The 18,601-nt window shown below is 40.4% G+C and overlaps 1 protein-coding gene across 5 annotated transcripts in view; it reads right to left on the bottom strand.

The window, feature by feature from the left end:
* The window catches only part of PRTG (protogenin), a 165,567-nt gene that overhangs the window by 114,164 nt on the left and 32,802 nt on the right, over window positions 1-18,601 (bottom strand). For all 5 annotated transcript variants that reach the window (XM_058665820.1, XM_058665818.1, XM_058665819.1 and 2 more), the window contains 6 exons: window positions 6,933-7,077; window positions 4,466-4,599; window positions 3,349-3,486; window positions 2,598-2,756; window positions 1,654-1,813; window positions 400-647 (listed from right to left, as the gene is read on the bottom strand). In XM_058665820.1, coding sequence (XP_058521803.1) covers window positions 400-647; window positions 1,654-1,813; window positions 2,598-2,756; window positions 3,349-3,486; window positions 4,466-4,599; window positions 6,933-7,077 — 984 coding nt within the window. The remainder of the gene's footprint in view (window positions 1-399; window positions 648-1,653; window positions 1,814-2,597; window positions 2,757-3,348; window positions 3,487-4,465; window positions 4,600-6,932; window positions 7,078-18,601) is intronic.

Here is an 18,601-nt window from a genome sequence, read left to right as displayed (position 1 = left end):
AATCAAATACATGATGATTTCATGCTTTGCTGTTAACAGATTATTGTATTACTATACTAAGTCAGACCACCATTCCTATGTAAAATCTCTTGTAAGGAATTTATACATTCGCTGGGATAAGATTCCTAAATACTAGGTGATTTTCTGCAGACAGATACTCTGCATTAGCTAGTATTTGTTTCTAAATAGAAAAGTCTCAGACCGTACTTACATACACAAAGTGAACAAAGATAGGAGATTGAGGGAAAAATGTACATGTGATACATCATTTTCTTCAACAGATAAACACCACAGAATTGCAAAAATATTTTGTAGACTATATAAAAACATTATTTACATTGGAAATAAATCCTTGGCAGCAAGTAGTACTTAAAAATCAACACTGCTCACACTGCTTACCTTCTGCTTTCATGTAGTGCACAGAGTAAGCGATGACTTTGTCTGAATTATACAGTGGCCTCTCCCAAGCTAAGAGGATGGCTGAACTCGACATGGTTTCAGCATGTACATTATAGGGAGCGCTGGGTCGGTCTTCTGACATTACTACAGTCAGTCTGGCTCTGGATAAAACAGATCCCTGGCTATTCTCAGCCATGCACTGATAAATCGCATCATCTTCAGGAATTATTTGGTTAATTACCAGTTTACTGCAGAAAGAAAAAAAAAGTATTTATATCTAGGAAAAATTCCAAGAATGATACAAAAGTCCACTTAGCTGCCACTAAACGTACTCAGAACTTAAATCACACAAATAACTGAGAAAAACTGTGAACAGCTCTTGTGAAAATATTCTACACTGATTCTCTAAAATTGCTTGCATTTTATGAGTCTGAATAAGTATCTATATGACATCCAAATCCTGTTTGCTTTCGATGACATTTTACTCTAGTTTTTAAAATTTGGCTCTTGGAGCCAGTGTTGTGAGGCAAGCATAGCACACTGAACCACTGCCTGCAATGCTGAATTCCAGTGTGTCCTGGACATTATGCTTCTAATCCAGTTCTCTGCTGATGGCCTTGGGAAAGTAATGGAAGATGGCCCAAGAACCCGAGCCCCTGCACCCAGGTGAGAGACTTGGAAGAAGTTCTCAGTTCCAGCCTGGTCTAGCATTGTCCATTGCAGTTCTCCAGGGAGTGAACCAGCGGATGGAACACCTTTCCCTCTCTGGAATGCTCCCAAAGAACAAATAAGTTGTTTTTTTTTTTTTTTAATTGGCCTTTTAAGGAAGCATAGACCTCCAGAGTAGCAGCCAATTTACACACTATTGCAATATATATTCAAAATTGAAGTCAACCAAAATTTTTATTTTCTTCAAAACAAATGAGAATCTTACATGAATTCATATTCATATTAATACAAATGAATTCTTACAATCATCACATTGGAACTGTGGAGAAATTCTTAAGAGAATTCTAATTTTCTGACTTGGTAGTCCTCAGGTCTGAGGAATTGTCGAACACTCACATGATTATAATCTATCACTTCCATGATTCATGTATAAAATACAAACGGATGTATGGCACACTAATGTTATAAATCTTCTTCCGTATTTTAATTTAGTTCAGTTTTAACTACTAGCATAAGTATTTAGTATTATAACCTCTTACAAAAACATTACAATATATAAAATAGTAACCAAGTAATGTGGCCCACCTGTTGTACATCTTAATTCTACCATTTGAATGGATCTTTCTTCCATTTTTCAACCATGACATTTTGGGTGAGGGAATTCCTTCTGCCTGACACACAAATCGAGCAGTGCCAGCTCGAGGCCTCGTTAGGCTCTCTGGCCATTCAACAAATGAAGGAGGAGCTGTTTTTGAAGAAAGAAAAAACTATTTCTGTGTTCCCAACAGGAGTGACATAAATAGTACAGCAAATGAGGCAAGTCCTTTCCCTGATATTCTGGGCTCATATCTCCATCTCATCTGTATCATTTAGCTAGTGGGCACCTCCTATGCTTAATCCATTGAGAGCATGTCTACAAATACATTAAAATGAATACATTTTTAGATTGGTGAATAGGTACATGGATTTGTGGATGAGTGGAAAGGAGTCATAAGGAACAGAATGGATGGCATGCAAAGAGGTGATTTCAGAATGATTCTGTGGTAGTATCTTAATGCAGAGATTCAATTTCCTGCTAAAACTCACTGTTGGATTAGAATACCTCCTATCAACCTTCATGTTAGCGTTGCAAAACTAAAAAGCAAAACTAAGCTAGGAATAATGTAAATAATATTAAGAAAATTCAGCCCCAGTTAATGTCTCAGCAGGCATCTGGCTGAGGAGGATGCTGTTTACATGTGATGTGGTGTGCAGTGCACGGCTCCAAAGCAACCTGTCCTGACTTACAGTAGCAGACACTCCCAACAGGGAGCTAAGGTTGCTTCCTTACGGAGGGGGCAGGAGGGTCAGTCATGATGACAGGGTGGTATGTTACATGGGATCCCAAGATTTGAGAATCTGGGCAGTCCCCAGCTAGTGCATATATTCCACTAGTACACGTGTCATTGTAAAGAATACAAATTTTTCCAAAAGAATTTGCAAACATTAAAATCTAAACTCTCCTGACTGCAGAATGAAAGGAAACATACCTAATACAGTTAAAGTTGCCATAGCAACTGTGAAGTTGCGTGTGCCAGGAGTTGTGGCCCGACAAACATAGACTCCAGCATGCTGCAGTTTGACATCAGAAATCATGAGATTACCATTTCCAAGCACCCGGGTATTAAAGACATCAATGGATTTGTGATCTGTTTCAAAGAGAACACTTCAGTTAAAGTAATATAACATATAATCTGAAATTATGTCAAAAGACTACCACTGAGGTAATTATTCGTGAAAAGTATCAGCTTCTCAACATTAAACTATGTTCTCTATATACTGAAGTGTCAATAAGATAAAAGCCACTCAACCATCAAAATTGCATTTAGTATAAAAAATAAAGGCTATTACCAGTTTCATCAGAATTAACAAAGATTGCACCCAATGCTGTGGCACAGTAGGTAAGGCTGCTGCTGGCAGCACCAGCATCTCATTGGTGCCAGTGCAAGTCCTTGTTGCTAATCTAATCTAGCTCCTGCGAATATGGATGGAAAAGAGGTAGAGGATGGTACAAGTGCTTGGATCCCTGCCACCTGTTTGAGAGACCTGGAGGAAGCTCCTTGTTCCTGACTCTGGACTGGCCCAGCTCTCACAGTTGCAGCTACCTGGGGAATGAGCTAGCAGATGCAAGACCTCTCTGTCTCTAACTCTGCCTTTCAAATGAATACATGAGAATTTAAAAAACAGAACCAACAAAGTTTAAAGAGTTCAGTTTGTTTGTTTTTCTCTGAGAACACTTACCAAGACGGCTCCAAGAAATGATAGGCTTAGGATTTCCTGTGGCCATGCATTCCAAAACAACTGTCTGATGAAGAGACACAGTCATGTTCTGTGGGCCTGCTATAATCGTTGGTGTATGGAAGGGTTTAGACTCCTCGGCTTTGGGAAGAGAAGCATATACAAGCAGGCTATAACAAAGTTAAATGAGCTCAAACAGCTATTCTTAAATTACCATATACTAGCTATTTAAGTTGTAAGTCACATACAATTCACGCACTGAAGTGCATAATTCAATGGCATTTAGAACTGTAGGTGTCATGTAATTATTACCACAATCAATTTTACATTTCCATCACCCCCAGAGAAATCCCTTATTCATATCTATTAGCGGTCACTCCGCAGTCTCCTCACTCGGGTTAGTAACCACTACCTACTTTTTCCTTGAATGCTCTGTATGGTCTTGGGTTACTTGTCTATTTTCAATGAGTCCTGTTTCTCACAGCTCATCTATTTTGTAGCATGCATCATTTTTTGATTAGCTGAATATTTAATTATAAAATTAATATAATTCAGTAATAATAAATAATACTTGAAAATGTTTAAATTATTTGGATAAAAATCATTTTATTTACCCATTCATCAGTTGACGGACACTTAGTGACTTCCGTATCATTCACTTTTGAGGTTCAAACATTCATTTAATATGTTCACTAATCTCAGTAAGGACTTATAGTGGGATAGAAGAAATGCTTTTTTCCTTATCATTCATACTAAAATGCTAACTGATACCACCTAAAAATAAATCACAGTATTTAAAAAAAAAGCCTAACTTCAGCCTTAAAGTTTTTAAAAAAAAAATTTTTTTCAAAACCTAAAGGATCTTTTAGGAGGTAGTGCTCCAGGCAAGAAATAAACACTCACGTAGAACTCAACAGTGTCATTTAGTGGGATGTTGGCAGGGCAGAAGTCAAACGTGTCTGTAAAAGAAGAGCTGCGTAATGGAGAAACGTAATGGTTTTTCCAGATGGATCACGACACTACAACACTCCTTTATGGCGTTTTATTAAAGTCAAGGCAGAAAAGGTAACAGCTGGGCCAAAAATCATCAAAACAAACTTAAGTCTCTTCTGTGTGGTACCTGGGATCACGACGAGGGAGGCCTCCATACTTTTACGCCGGTGGGCTACAGTTGCAGCGACACAACGGTAACTGCCAGCATCCCTCTGGCCAACATCATAGATCTGTAGCACACCTGTTGGCAGAGTGGTTACCCTATTGGAGAAGAAACTTGGTTAAACTTTTTTCTAACAGATTATATATATTATGAAATATATTCCATAACAGGAATTAATACACTCAATCTTCACAGCGCTAGAAGCAATACTTCAAAGATCTTTTGGAAATGTTATCTTGCTTTTTTGTTTCAATGTGGGTCTCTACAGCTTTTTAAAACATAAATAATTTTGCCTTGACAGTCTGTGAAATCTATTACCTTAATTTTACTCAGAGAGATACTCTTGTTCTTAGAAATGCATCAACAAAACATAATGAATTGGCTAAAACTAATTAAAAATGCAAAAAAAGCAAAAAAAAAATTTTGTTAAACCACCTTAATGGAAAGTATTAAAATCACAGTCCGATTCTGGTTTTAGGGACTCCTGATACACAATTAAACAGTGTGACAGTTACTCCTGCTCACCAGTATATTTTCTGAACTTTGAAATTCTAATTTGAGGGGCCAGTGCAGTGGTGTAGCATGATTAATCCTCTGCCTGAAGCATCTCACATGCGTGCTAGTTCCAGCTGTCCACTTCCAATCCCTGCTTATGGCCTGGGAAAGCACTGGAGGATAGCTGAAAGCAGTGGAACTCTGCGCCCATGTGGAAGACCTAGAGGAAGCTTCTGCCTCCTGGCTTTGGACTATACCAGTTCCAGCCTTTGCAACCATTTAGGGAGTGATCCAGCAGATGGAGGACTTCACTGTCTCTCCCAAATCTTAAAAAAATATATATATATATATCTCTATCTGTGTGTGCATGCATATATATTTTTTATTTATTTTATACATACATATACATTTACATAACATATAACATATGTATAATATATATTATAGTATAGTATATATTTGTTCCTTTATATAATATATAATATGTAATATATAAGTTTATATATTATATGAATATAAAATAAATATAGAATTTATTTTGGATTGAGTAGTAAACCATAGATGTGCAATGCTCGTGTGAAAAAATTGATAACAATTATCCTCAAGGGACAGACTATGTTTCTGAGAAAAATGTGGGAGGAAAATGGCTCCCTGTATTCCGAGTGTTTTAAATGTCCATGCATTACTTGACCTAAACCATTACAGTGGAAATGTTGTAAATTAAAAATAAAACTTAAAAAATGTTCTTGGGCCCGGCACTATACTAGTGGCTAATCACCTTGCATGCGCTGGGATCCCATACGAGCTCCAGTTTGTGTCACAGCTGCTCCACTTCCCATCCAGCTCTGGGCTTGTGGCCTGGGAAAGCAGCTCTGGAGGGCCTGAGGAACAGGGACCCTGCACCTGCGTGGCAGACCCAGAAGAAGCTGGTTTAGCACTGCCCATTGCAGTCACTTGAAGATGAATCAGTGGATGGAAGATCCTTCTCACTACATCTCCTTCTCTCTGTATATCTGCCTTTCCAATAAAAAAAAAATTCAAATATGCTCTTCAATAACTTCTTTTATCTTAGTGCTCTGTCATTTTAGCAGATATTTTTGCCTATTTACAAACAGGGTAGGAATTAAACTTCTGGAAGTTCCTGCCAAGTTCTTGATCCCTGAACTCCAATCACTCTTGGAGCACTATACACATATGTATGCATGTTTCTATGTGTCTGTGGGCATGCGTACAATGAAAAGAAGGATTCTAAGAAGGAAGCATAGAAATGGGCAGTTAGCAAGGCATACACGGCCCTTAAACTAGCATTGCTCTTCTCAACAGTGAGGTTATACTTAGTTTGCTAAAAACTCGGGCTGCAATCCAGACACTCAGATGGCTCTGTGATGGGAACAGATGGTTGAAGAAAGGAACAAAGCAGCAGGATAATCTACTTGACTTCCATTCTGAGCCAGCAGTCATGTCCTATGCACCAGAAATTCACTATCCATTTCTTGGCTTAAGCTTGAAATATTATTTTTAAGATTTATTTTTATTGGAAAAGCAGATTTTATATAGAGACAGACAGAAAGATCTTCCATCCATTGATTCACTCCCCAAGTGGCTGCAACAGCCAGAGCTGAGCCAATCTGAAGCCAGAAGTCAGCAGCGTGTCTGGATCTCCCACGCGGATACGGGTCCCAAGGCTTTTGGGCTGTTCTTGACTGCTATCCCAGGCCACAAGCAAGGAGCTGGATGGGAAGTGGAGGTGCCCGGGACATGAACCAGCGCCCAGCCAAGGTGAAGATTCAGTCACTAGGCTATCAGCCTATTTAGCCGGGCCTTACGTTTGAAATATTTTAAGAAATTATCCTCAACCAGGTCTTTCTTCCTTTTTAGCTTCTTATGAAGCTTCTTTTCTTCTTTCATCACTGCCAAAAACAAAAGCTACATTTACCTGTCCACAGTCATCGGTAGAGCTGTCCGATTGAATTCCCATGTTATGACAGCAGGAGGGTTAGAGGAAATCTTGCAGGCAAATCTGGCAACGCCTCCATCCTGGACTTCTGTGGAAACTGGTTGTACCTCAAATGCAGAAATAGCTATAAAATAAAGATTTAACCAATTCAGAGTGAGTACATGATGACTACATTTTAAAATTACATTTTGCTAGATGTTCTTCATCAGGCTGGAACACTTGCTCAGACATAAGACCAACCTAATTTAATAAGGGCAAAAGATGAATTTCGTAAATAATTTTGGATAACCACTAGATCACTCACAGCTGAAGAAGTCTAGTCTCTCCCAGAACAAAATTTGAAACAGATTTAAGAGATTTCCTACTTGGGAGAAAAATGTTAACATAAATAGAGCAAAAACAAGCGATTAATAGTGCCATGCAATATGCAAACTGTGTGTGTCAAACCTCAAAGACTACAGTGTATCAGAGGTAAGGGAAATACAGACAAACTAGACAGATGAAAATCAGTTACAGAAAAGGAAGACTCTGTGCAGAGGGAAAGGAAAAATCAGACATGTAAGGCGCAAGAAAAGTAAGAAAAGATACGGCCAGCATGGGGGCATGGCCAGCTAATCCTCTGTCTACAGTGCTGGCATCCCACATGGGCAGCAGTTTGAGTTCCAGCTACTCCAGTTTTAAGTCAGTTCCCTGCCTGAGAAAGCAGTGGAGGATGGCCCAAGTCCTTGGGACAGTGCATCCATATGAGGGTCCTGGAAGAAGTTCAAGTTCCTTGGGTTTAGCCTAGCCCAGCCCAGCTATGGCTGTCACAGCCATTTGGGGAGTTAACCAACACAGGGAAGATTCTCCCTGTCTCTCCCTCCCTCTCTGTAAGTCTTTCAAGTAAATAAATCAATCATTTTTTTTAAGGCATAAAGGTGGTTTATTCAGGTTAGCCTAGGTCTCCCAGCTCCCAACAGCCCCCAAAAGCCCAGCAGGGCTGGAGGGGGAGGGGCCGCTGCAGCCGAGGCTGCAGGGAGGGCAAAAGAGAAGCAGAGACAATCATTTCTAAAAAGAAATAGTAAGAAACGTATAGCTGGTGTTGCCAGAATTTTGAGAAAGAACCAAGACTCCTGGACAGTGTTTTAGATTAAGGGAACATAGGAGAGTGGGAATAAACAGATCTGTGCCACTGTACAAAGTAAGTCATCAATGATGATTCCTGAACAGAGGAATATCATAAGAACAGTAGTGTCTGGAAAAATTAATCAGTCATTAAATGGGGAATTGGAAAAAAGTCAAAGGTCCAACAGGCTGACTAGAGTGACAGACCTGGGGAGTGGCAGGAAGACATTCTGGAGCTATCTCAAAGAAAACCAGGGTTTGTTTCTCCTCGGACGAGGATCTGTCACTGCGAGCAGCATCGGGAAAAGGAGACGGTGGTAAGAAAAGACAAAGTTTCCTCTGATGAATAAAAAGGTAGAGAAAATCCAGAGACCATTTTTCCAAAGCAGAAAAATGTTGCTTTTTTCTAGGGATAATTTTTTGCTGTTTTAAGTAGTCCTCCAACGATCTTCGGTGTCCAACTGGTTTACATTTCAGAGTCCACGTCTACCAACTCGAGGTAACAGCATGGGCCCCCTACTAATAAGTCTTTCAAGATGCCAAGCCCTTGGCTCCTGGCCCCTGGCTTCTGGATTTGGCCTGGTTCAGCTGTGGTTGTTGTAGCCAGATGTGGGGATAAACTAGCAGATGGAAGATCTCTCTCCCTCTTTAACTCTTTCAAATTAATAAATAAGTGTTTTTGAGAGACAGAGAGAGAAACATCTGTGTGTAATCTGTATTTCTCTAACCCAGAACTTTTTCTACAGTCTCCTTGTTTTTCCTCACATGGATAAATCTATGAAATGCCAGAGATTTTCTATTACAAAAATCAAACTAATTTTCACCTTAAACCAGAGGCTGGGACCTGGGCATCACACAAGTCTGAAACCTGAAAGATAAGTGTATTTATTCTCTAACTCAGTAGGAGTATTTCTCAATCCCTCTCTGGTTTTTTGCAAAGTATGAAAGCAAATATAAGGATATATGTATGTATGTATGTGTTGTAGAACTGATATATCATTTCACTTACATATAAATATATCATATATCATGCATACAAATACATAAATATTCTTCTAAAAACCACCCCAAATATTTTTAATCAGTTTTTTTTTTTGAAGATTTACCCATTTTTTTTGTCAGACAGATTTACATAGAGAAGGAGACAGAAAGATTCTCCATCCACTGATTCACTCCCCAACTGTCCACAATGCCCAGAGCTAAGCCAATCTGAAGCCAGGAGCCAGCAGACTCTTCCGGGTCTCCCACGCCGGTGTAGGGTTCCAAAGCTTTGAGCCATTCTCGATTCCCTTCCCAGGCCACAAGCAGGAAGTTGAATGGGAAGTGGGTAGCCGGAACGTGAACTGCACCCATATGGGATCACGGTGCATGCAAGATGAGATTTTTAGCCTCTAGGTCACCGTGCAAGGTCTCAAAATATTTTCTATTAAAATGTCTGACTTTGGGACCACAAATATGGGCAGCAAGTGAAGCTGCCTGGCTATTGCAGCAATCTGGGGAACAAAACCAAAGAACGGAAGATCTGTTTATCTTTCTGTGTAACTACTGCTTCCAAATAAATATGTAAATCTTCAAAACTAAATGTCTGTTGGGTATCTTTGCAACACTCAACCTGTGGGCAAAATCATCTTTCCTCAAAAAATACCAAGCCAAATACTGTTTCAGATTCATCTTAGCTCCTACATCGCTGAATGAGTTAGACTAGTTTACTAGAAAGAGTGAATGCACATATTGTTTAAGCGGTTAATCCAAATCCATACAAAAAACACTATCTCTACCATAAATGACACCCAGTATGACATATGGGAAATAATTTCCATGTACCACATTAGTAGCAATCCTATTTTCTTTGTAATAACACCACTCAGTTTTAGTTAACTCTGCTGAGAGATTCTGAGTCACATAATTCTTAATAGAATAACAAGTAAGATTAATTGTCTCCCCAGTCAACTCAAGGATTTTAATCACTTTTATTTTAGGAAACTTCTATTTTCTTCGAAGTTGACAAATTCACTCAATAAATATTTATTTAGTGCCTAGTACACTCTAGGTACCAAGGATTTAGCAAAGAATAAAATTTGCAAAAACTCCAATCTCAGGGACCTCACACAGTGGAGAAAGGCATTTCACTAAATTACTATGGAAGTAGGTAATGTCAAACTGTGATAAATACGGTGAAGGAAAAGTATAGAGTATTATGAAAGCACATAATAGAAGTTTTAAGCAATTAATAGCGACAAAAATAACAAGAGTGGAACATATATTTTACCACCAAGTACCACACTAAGTACATTACACTTTCTAAGTTAATCCTCACAGCACCACCCCAACGTTCAGTTAAGGAAACTGAGGCACAGGGAGGTTAAGCAACTTGCTCAAAGTGTTTCAGCTGGGAAATAGTGAAGCTGAGCTGTAAATCCAGACAACATGAACTCTTCGTGACTAAAAGTTGGAGCTCTCAAGAATTTTTGTAAAAGATAATACTTGCAGCTTCTAGTTTTGAGCAATTCTGCTGCTCAGTAGAAGCTGAAATGCATTGTTTTTCTAGGGGCTAACAGCATGTATTAAATCCAAAATTTCCAAAACATGAAACTTCTGTTGGAACAGATGTTTGGTACAGCAGTGAAAATCTGCTTGGGACATTCATATCCCTTACTAGACAGCCTGGTTCTTACTCACTTCTGATCCACATTCTGGCTCGTGTGTGCCCCCTAGATGTAGCAGGGGATGGGTCAAGCATTTCGTTCCCTGTCACCCATACGACAAACCCACACTGGGTTCTTGGCTCCTGGCTTTGGCAAGGCCCAGCCTCGAATCTTTTGGGCACCTGGAAGTGAACCACCAGAATTAAGATCTGTACCCTTTCAAATAAAAATCAGTCATAAAAACTCTCTTGCTTACTAGGATTTAGAAGTTTTGGTTCTCATCTCAAACAAGGGAAATGTTCACTTGTAGGTTGTGTTCAAGACAAAAACATATGTAAATTAGATCAAAGTATGTTAGTCTAAAATTTATTTAAGAATGAAAAAAATATATAAGATTTATTTCAAAGTCAGGAAAAGACAAGAGAGAGATCTTCCATCTGCTGGTTTATTCCTCAGATGGCTGCAATATACAGTGCTTGGCTAGGCTAATGCCAGGAGCCACAAGCTTCATCCAGTTCTCCTACGTGGTTACAGGGGTTCAAGCACTTGGATACGCTCCACTGCTTTTCCCAAGCTATTACCAGGGAGCTGGGTCGGAAGAACAGCAACCAGGACACACACACCCATACAGGTTGCTGGCACTGAAAGCAGTGGCTTCACCTGCTACCCCAGAATTCTGCCCTGAGAATCAAATGTACTTAAAAAGAAAAATACATTTTTAAAAAAGGGTTTTCCTAGTAGGAATATTAGTTTTCTTGTATTGATACTTATTCAGGTATCCAGAGAGGTTCAATCTGGGAGAAAAGGATGCCAAACGTGAAGTGACACTTGCTGTGGGTTTGAATAAGAGCCACAATAACAGGTATAAAGAGGTAAGAAAACATAAGAAACGCTGCATAATAAACAACATGATCTGACATGATGTGGTCAAGAGATGTTTCAAACAGGGAGGGAAAAAGAGAGGGGTCACATGGTTCAAGTATTCTTGATCACAGACATGTACACCAAGATGCATCACAGATGACAAAGGAACTGGCCAATGGGCTTCTCAATACCCAGGCCAAACTCAAAGAAGTGGATAAGTCTCTTAAGAGGATGGGAAGGCTGTAAAATGACACCAGGAATTAACAATCTAAATAACTCTAAGTATCTCTTTCTCTTGACTTTTAAACTGGTGGCTCAGATGTAAGGCTGCCATTAAGATTTCTCTGATTTCAAAATAAATAATAAATACATCTTCCCTTTAAGAATCTGACACAAAACAGGGAAGGTGTACACAATTCAAGTCTATACAAGATAGAGGCATGGCATCACAGGCTTGAATGTAGACACACACACACACACAGAGCTGGTTAGAATCATGGCTTTGTGCTCATGAACTATGTGCTCTTGAGAAACTACCTTCAAGTGTGGAATAATAATCCCTAGCTATAAGATCAACAATACGGGCCAGTGCCATGGCACAGTATGCTAAGCCTCCACCTGCAGTACTGGCATCCTATTTGGGTGCCAGTTTGAGTTCCAGTTGCTCTACTTCCCATCCAGCTCCTTGCTAATGTGCCTGAGAAAACAGCCAAACAGGCCCAAATCTTGAGCCCTGCAACCACATGCGAGACCCAGAAGAAGCTCCAGGTTCCTGGCCTTGAACTGGCCCAGCTCTGGCTGTTGCAGCCATTTGCGAAGCAATCCAGAGGACAGAGGTCTCTCTGACCTCCTGCTCTTGCTATAAAGTCTGTATTTCAAATAAACTTTTAAAAAAATCTTTAAAAATATAAGTAATTACATATGTGCACAGATATGTGTATACGCAAACAGACACACAGAGAATACGAGAATGCCAGCACGTACTCAGACACTTTTAGGAACCTGGTAACTCCTGGTGGTGGTTAGGGAGGTGGTAATAGCAATGTCTTGCTAAGAATGCACTGGTGTCACTTTCAGAACAGTGACTCAAAACAACCAGACAAAGGACATTAGTGACTCTTATGAAATAAAAATAAACTTTAAAGCCTCAACAAATGCAGAGGTATTCTAAGACTTCAATTTGTTCTAGTCTGTTCCATTAAGCCAGGTATTACACGAGGGTACATAAAATGCAGAAAATCAGACTCTAGTATCTCATTTTGATTGCGCATTTGTAAAGCACCTGAAGAGAAAAAAATCTACCTACCCATTCAGTGGAAGACAGAATACAAGATAAGCAATTATGTCGGATATCTAGTAACAGAATCACATCAGTTTTTATTTTTAAGACTCAAGTGACAATTTTTTCTAAGAGACATGTGCTTTAGAAAGTGATATGTCACCATCTTTAACCTGTCTGTGAGGCACAAGAGGAACAGAGCTTGGATAAATTTTCTGCCTGTTCTTGACTCTGTCAAAAAGTCCTCCTCCTTAATCCTACATAATTAAGTTCTTTTGATTTCTCACTCTTTCAGACAGATGCCATCTGTGAACTATGGATGTTTGATTCTCATCTAAACCACTGCCCTAAGACAGAAGATTACAACAAGAATTTGTGAATAAAAAAACACATCCTTCAATTTAAAAATTACATAAAATTGTGTGCCAATGCTTAGAAATTTCGGAAAAGCACACAAATATCTATGTCATGACAGTCTTCAGCTTTCTTCCAGTAATTGTTATCATATTTTTATGTATTTTAAGATGCACGTTAAACTGAGTAAACAAGTACGTCGCTCGAAATGTCTAAGCTCCCTAAAACTTTGCTCATAAACTATTTTCAGCATATTAAAAATATTTTATGCTAATATAAATGGCAAAGTACCTCATGTCCTTATGCAAATGTCAAATTACTTCCTAAGGTGGACTTTGCTTCTGCCAGTGAGGTATGATTTTACAAGTCTGCAGCCTCCGTGTGAAATCTGATCTCTTTCTTCCCACCACAGTCAGTGCTAACATGAACCAAGAGCCTCCCAGCAAGTCATTAAAGCAGTGCTGTTGGAGAGGACAGAGCTCCATAAAACAGGCAAGAAACACGGTCTCAAGCAGCACACACTATCCTCAAAAACAACCCCACAAACACAAGAAATGGGAAGTGTCTATTTTATTGGTGACTTCCTCTTCTTCACCTGTCTCCTTAATCACTTGCTCCTACGATTTATAGCCAGGGGAGTGGGGGAGGACAGATCAAAGATGCTAAGATTAAAATGTTTTCTCAACCTTCATTTAATGAGAAATGAACACACGTACGACTTTGCCCTAGAAATAACGTGTAATTAATGTGCCAATAATGGCTTGCATACTAACTAATTTAATACTGAACTAGCAGTGCTTCTAAAGGCTGCAATGAGTAAAATAATTCATACATGTTTGTCTGCCTTTAAAACCAACTAAACAGCATGGATACACAGTCTGAAATGGTATGCCATCCTTTCATTGACAGGCTATCCCCCACACTCAGAAAAATACCATTTTCTTTTTTAAGACTGCATTGGGATTGAATTTGAACTATAATACTGCACCAAGGTGGAGGAATCCACCAGGGGGGAGGGGCGTGGGGAGGGGTGGGGGGATTCCCAGAGCCTATGAAACTGTCACATAATGCATAATAATTAATAAAAAAAAAAAGACTGCATTGGAAATATTCTTTTACTAAAAAGAGAATGCTGAAGTGAACGAAAATTCTAACGCAGGCTTTCAACCAGTGATCCTACAGTGCAGACACAGAGTCCTCCAGGCCCTAGCTGGGACAGCGCTGCACCAGGCAACTGCCACTCTCTCCTTCGCGTGTCCTAAATGGCACGGGGACGTAGCCAGCAGTCACAACCCGGAGCCTCTGTGGTGCTTCCTCCGCCTCCAAATCCACCAACCAGTAGCTTTGGGGCAAACCGTAAGCCCCTCATCAACAGCCCAGGGAGATTCCTAACTGCTATTCCCAAGTGAAAACTTCAAGCCTGATCTTTCAAACCAACCACACTTATTTGTCTACTTCAGGTTTTATTCCTGAAAACATAGTTGTGACATGTCTGAGTCACTGAGTCTTCGAACTTGGAAAAACAAAAACACAAATCAAAGTGAAGTAAAATTCTGGGATCTGATCCCACTATTTAGTCTCAGGATACCTGCAGGTAAAAACTGACCATGCAATAAGTTTAAACATCTGAAACACTACTACATAGGCACGAAGCTGACTATTCTTTTTCTAAGTATTTTAGCAGGGAAACTTCATCTATTTCACAAAAACAGAGTCACAGGATGTTGCTTACTTGGGTCCTGAGCATCAACTCCTCTGTACAGCTGTAGGAATATGCAGTAGCTAGTCCATACGTGGCTTATTCATCAGGGATTTCTAAGTTATTTTATCCTGCTTAAATCAGTGGCCTCCCTAGACAATCGGAAGCTATGAGATGCATACTTACTTTAAAGGGAATGTTAAAATCAAATCACATACCCACGTATATATAAAGAAGGCTAGGAGTTTTTGGAAAACATATACTACATGCAAGGTTTCCACAAACTAGATTATTTTGTCCAGTATATATTCTCAGCATATTTGTGAGGAGTGATTCGAATATCCCTTCTTGGATCTGGAGCCACTTCCTGCTTCCCCCTTCCTACAGCTCTTTCAGTTATCCACCAATGAGATATTACCTCATGGCCTCTTACTTGAGAATCCCACCCCCAAATCGCTTGTGACCCCCTCCCCCCAGTCCCCATCCACTACCTGTGGCTCAGACACAGGAAGGTCACCAGTCCCTTGGGGCCTGCACACAGCCCCTCCTCCGATCCAATTCCCCATGTCCCCCACTCCTTCCAGGTTGTATAAATGAGCCCTCATGAGTGCCCTCTCTTCTCTTTCCCCTTTCCTTTTTACTTGGCTCTCCCTCGTCCTCCATCTTGCCCCTTACCCTGTCCTGGCAGCCCCTCATCCTGCCACCACATCAGGAGACGTGTCCCTTCTAGTTTTCTCCCCAGCCCCCACCCCCCGCAACCTCGCACCAGTTCCTACCCTGCTGGAACAAAGGTTCTCCTAGTACCTCATCGTCTCTGGTATTTTGGCTCATGGTAAACTCATCAAGTAAAGAGGACTTGGCTGCAGGAATCAGCTGCAATAAGAACTTTAAGAGCTTAGGTACATTTAAAACCTAACAATATTCACATTAAAATACACCTTTATTAACACCTGAAAATGCTTTGCTTCCTTGGCATTTCATCAACCTTGCTCTGTTAAATGTCCATCTCGGGACTCCACCTGCCCATTTTATTTAGCTGCAAAGTGTGTGACACAAAGCTGCTCATGTTCCCTCCTAACAACTCATTGCTGCTGAGCACTGTTCTTCTTAATCTCTTATTATTAATAACTGATCTCAAGCATTTTCTAACTTTTTAAAAAAGATTTATTTTATTTTTATTGCAAAGACAGATATACAGAGAGGAGGAGAGCCAGAGAGGATGATCTTCCATTCGATGATTCAATAGGCATATTCGACGTCAGGAGCCAGGAACTTCTTCCAGGTCTCCCAAGGCTTTGGGCCGTCCTCGACTGCATTCCCAGGTCACAAGCAGAGAGCTGGATGGGAAGTGGAGCTGTCGGGATTAGAACCGGCATCCACATGGGATCCCGGAACATTCAAGGCGAGGACTTTAGCTACTAGGCCACGCCACCGGGCCCCTAACTTTTTAATTTGTTCAGGTATCCAACTTCTTTTTTTTTTTTTAACCCTAGTCTATACATTCTTTGAGCTCACAACACGGTCTGACTTGTCTGTGTTGCTAGGAGTCAAAACAGTATCTGGCATGGGACAAATGCTCAATAAAGCTTTACTAATCAAACCTGGTGAACCATGTAAGCAGTTCCCTGAAGCTCACAACTGCAAATTTTGCCTCTGTCTCCTTGAGGAACATATTTTGCTTACATAGCTTACATAAAATACTCTTCCTCTGCTCCTAGCGTGGAGGAAGATGTAATCATCCCAATTTGGGTTAACCCTCCTCTGGTACTCTTACCCTCATTCTTGCCCACCTGCTCCAAGCCCTTACTCTACTTAGGATTTCCTACTTGCATTCCCAGTATCTTTGTCAGCACTGGCAAGCATAATCATATCTTCCTGTCCTAAAAAGCAGCGCTGAGATTGAGACCACAGGTCAAGTTCATCTCCTTTTGAACAACGCAGTGATGGGTGAAAGACTCCACCAAGCCCATTCTTTACTGGGCCGCTGGGTGGAGATGGAGGGAGACAGCACCTCCCAACCTGCCCGAGGTCTCTAAACACAAGATAAAGACTGAGAGAGGAACTCTGCAGATCAAGCAATCATGCAACTCACAAAAGATCTGTATCAAGGATGTATGAACAAGTCTCAAAACTTAGTAATTAGAAAATAAAAAGCAGATAAGGAATTTAAGCAGATACTTTACCAAACAAGATATATAAATGGAAACTCAACACATGAAAAGATATTCTATCTCATTAGTCAGAGTCATAGGGAAATGCAAATTAAAACCTGAAGATATCATTACACAACTATTAAGCAGCTCAAGCGTTAAACACTGACAATACTAAACTGGGGAGGATGGGACTACTAAGTTCCCTATATTGCTGGTGAGAGTGCAAACTGGCAGACCACTCTGGGAAACAACTTTTGCAAGTTTCCTATAATGTTGAACCCGTTCTTACCAAACTATATCAACTCAAAAGAAGTAAAATTTTACTTTCATACAAAAGCCTGTAAAGCTTAAACAACTTTTATTCACAACTGCACTTTCAGAAATTCCAACTATTCTTCCAGTTGTGAATACATATACTAGGACACGACTACTCAGCAAAAAACTATTCGATAGACTACTCAGCAATACACTATTCGATAATGTAGGTAAGTCTCAAACACATCATGCTGAATTGCCAAGGAAACAAGTCCTAAAGGATATACACTGCAATGCCATTTAGATAACATGCTGACAAACGTAACACAGTGACTACAGCCGTCAGGGACGCCAGAGGGCATGGCTACAAGGAGGAAGAACACAGGAGGCAAGGAAACTGCTTGACTCCTGATGGTGGCTGCTCTACCACTCTATACATAAGTCATAAATCCAAAAAAGTAAGGTTCACTGTTTAGAAATTTAAAATAAATTCCAAAAAAGATTAAGCTCGTACAAAACATAAAGACTTTCAATTTCTAATCGCTTTACAGAATAAAAATCACAAATTAAAGAAGCTTACAGCATTCTTTAAAAATCTTATTTATTTGGGGCCTGGCATGATAGCCTAGCAGCTAAAGTTCTCCCATTGCATGCGCCAGGATCCCATATGGGCACCAGTTCTTTTTTTTTTTTTTTTAAGATTTATTTATTTTTATTGCAAAGTCAGATATACAGAGAGGAGGAGAGACAGAGAGGAAGATCTTCCATCCGATGATTCACTCACCAAGTGACCACAACGGCTGGTGCTGCGCCAATCCAAAGCCGGGAATCAGGAACCTCCTTCAGGTCTCCCACACGGGTGCAGGGTCCCAAAGCCTTGGGCCGTCTCCACTGCCCTCTCAGGCCACAAGCAGGGAGCTGGATGGGAAGTGGGGTTGCCGGGATTAGAACCGGCGCCCGTATGTGATCCTGGGGCATTCAAGGAGAGGACTTTAGCTGCTAGGCCACGCCACCATGTCCAGGGCGCCAGTTCTAATCCCGGCAGCTCCACTTCCCATCCAGCTCCCTGCTTGTGGCCTGGGAATGCAGTTGAGGACAGCCCAAAGTCTTGGTACCTTGCACCCACGTGGAAGACCCAGAGGTGGCTCCAGGTTCCTGGCTTCAGATGGGCGCAGCTCCAGCCATTATGGTCATTTGGGGAGTGAATCAATGGACGGAGGATCTTCCTTTCTGTCTCTGCTCCTCTCTGTATGTCTAACTTTTCAATAGGAATGAGTAAATTAAACAAAAAAAAA

Source organism: Ochotona princeps, chromosome 6 (genome assembly GCF_030435755.1).
Source record: "Ochotona princeps isolate mOchPri1 chromosome 6, mOchPri1.hap1, whole genome shotgun sequence".
NCBI lineage: Eukaryota > Metazoa > Chordata > Mammalia > Lagomorpha > Ochotonidae > Ochotona > Ochotona princeps.
The sequence above is the reverse complement of the archived record's forward strand: the minus strand, read 5'-3'. Positions and strand labels throughout refer to the sequence as shown.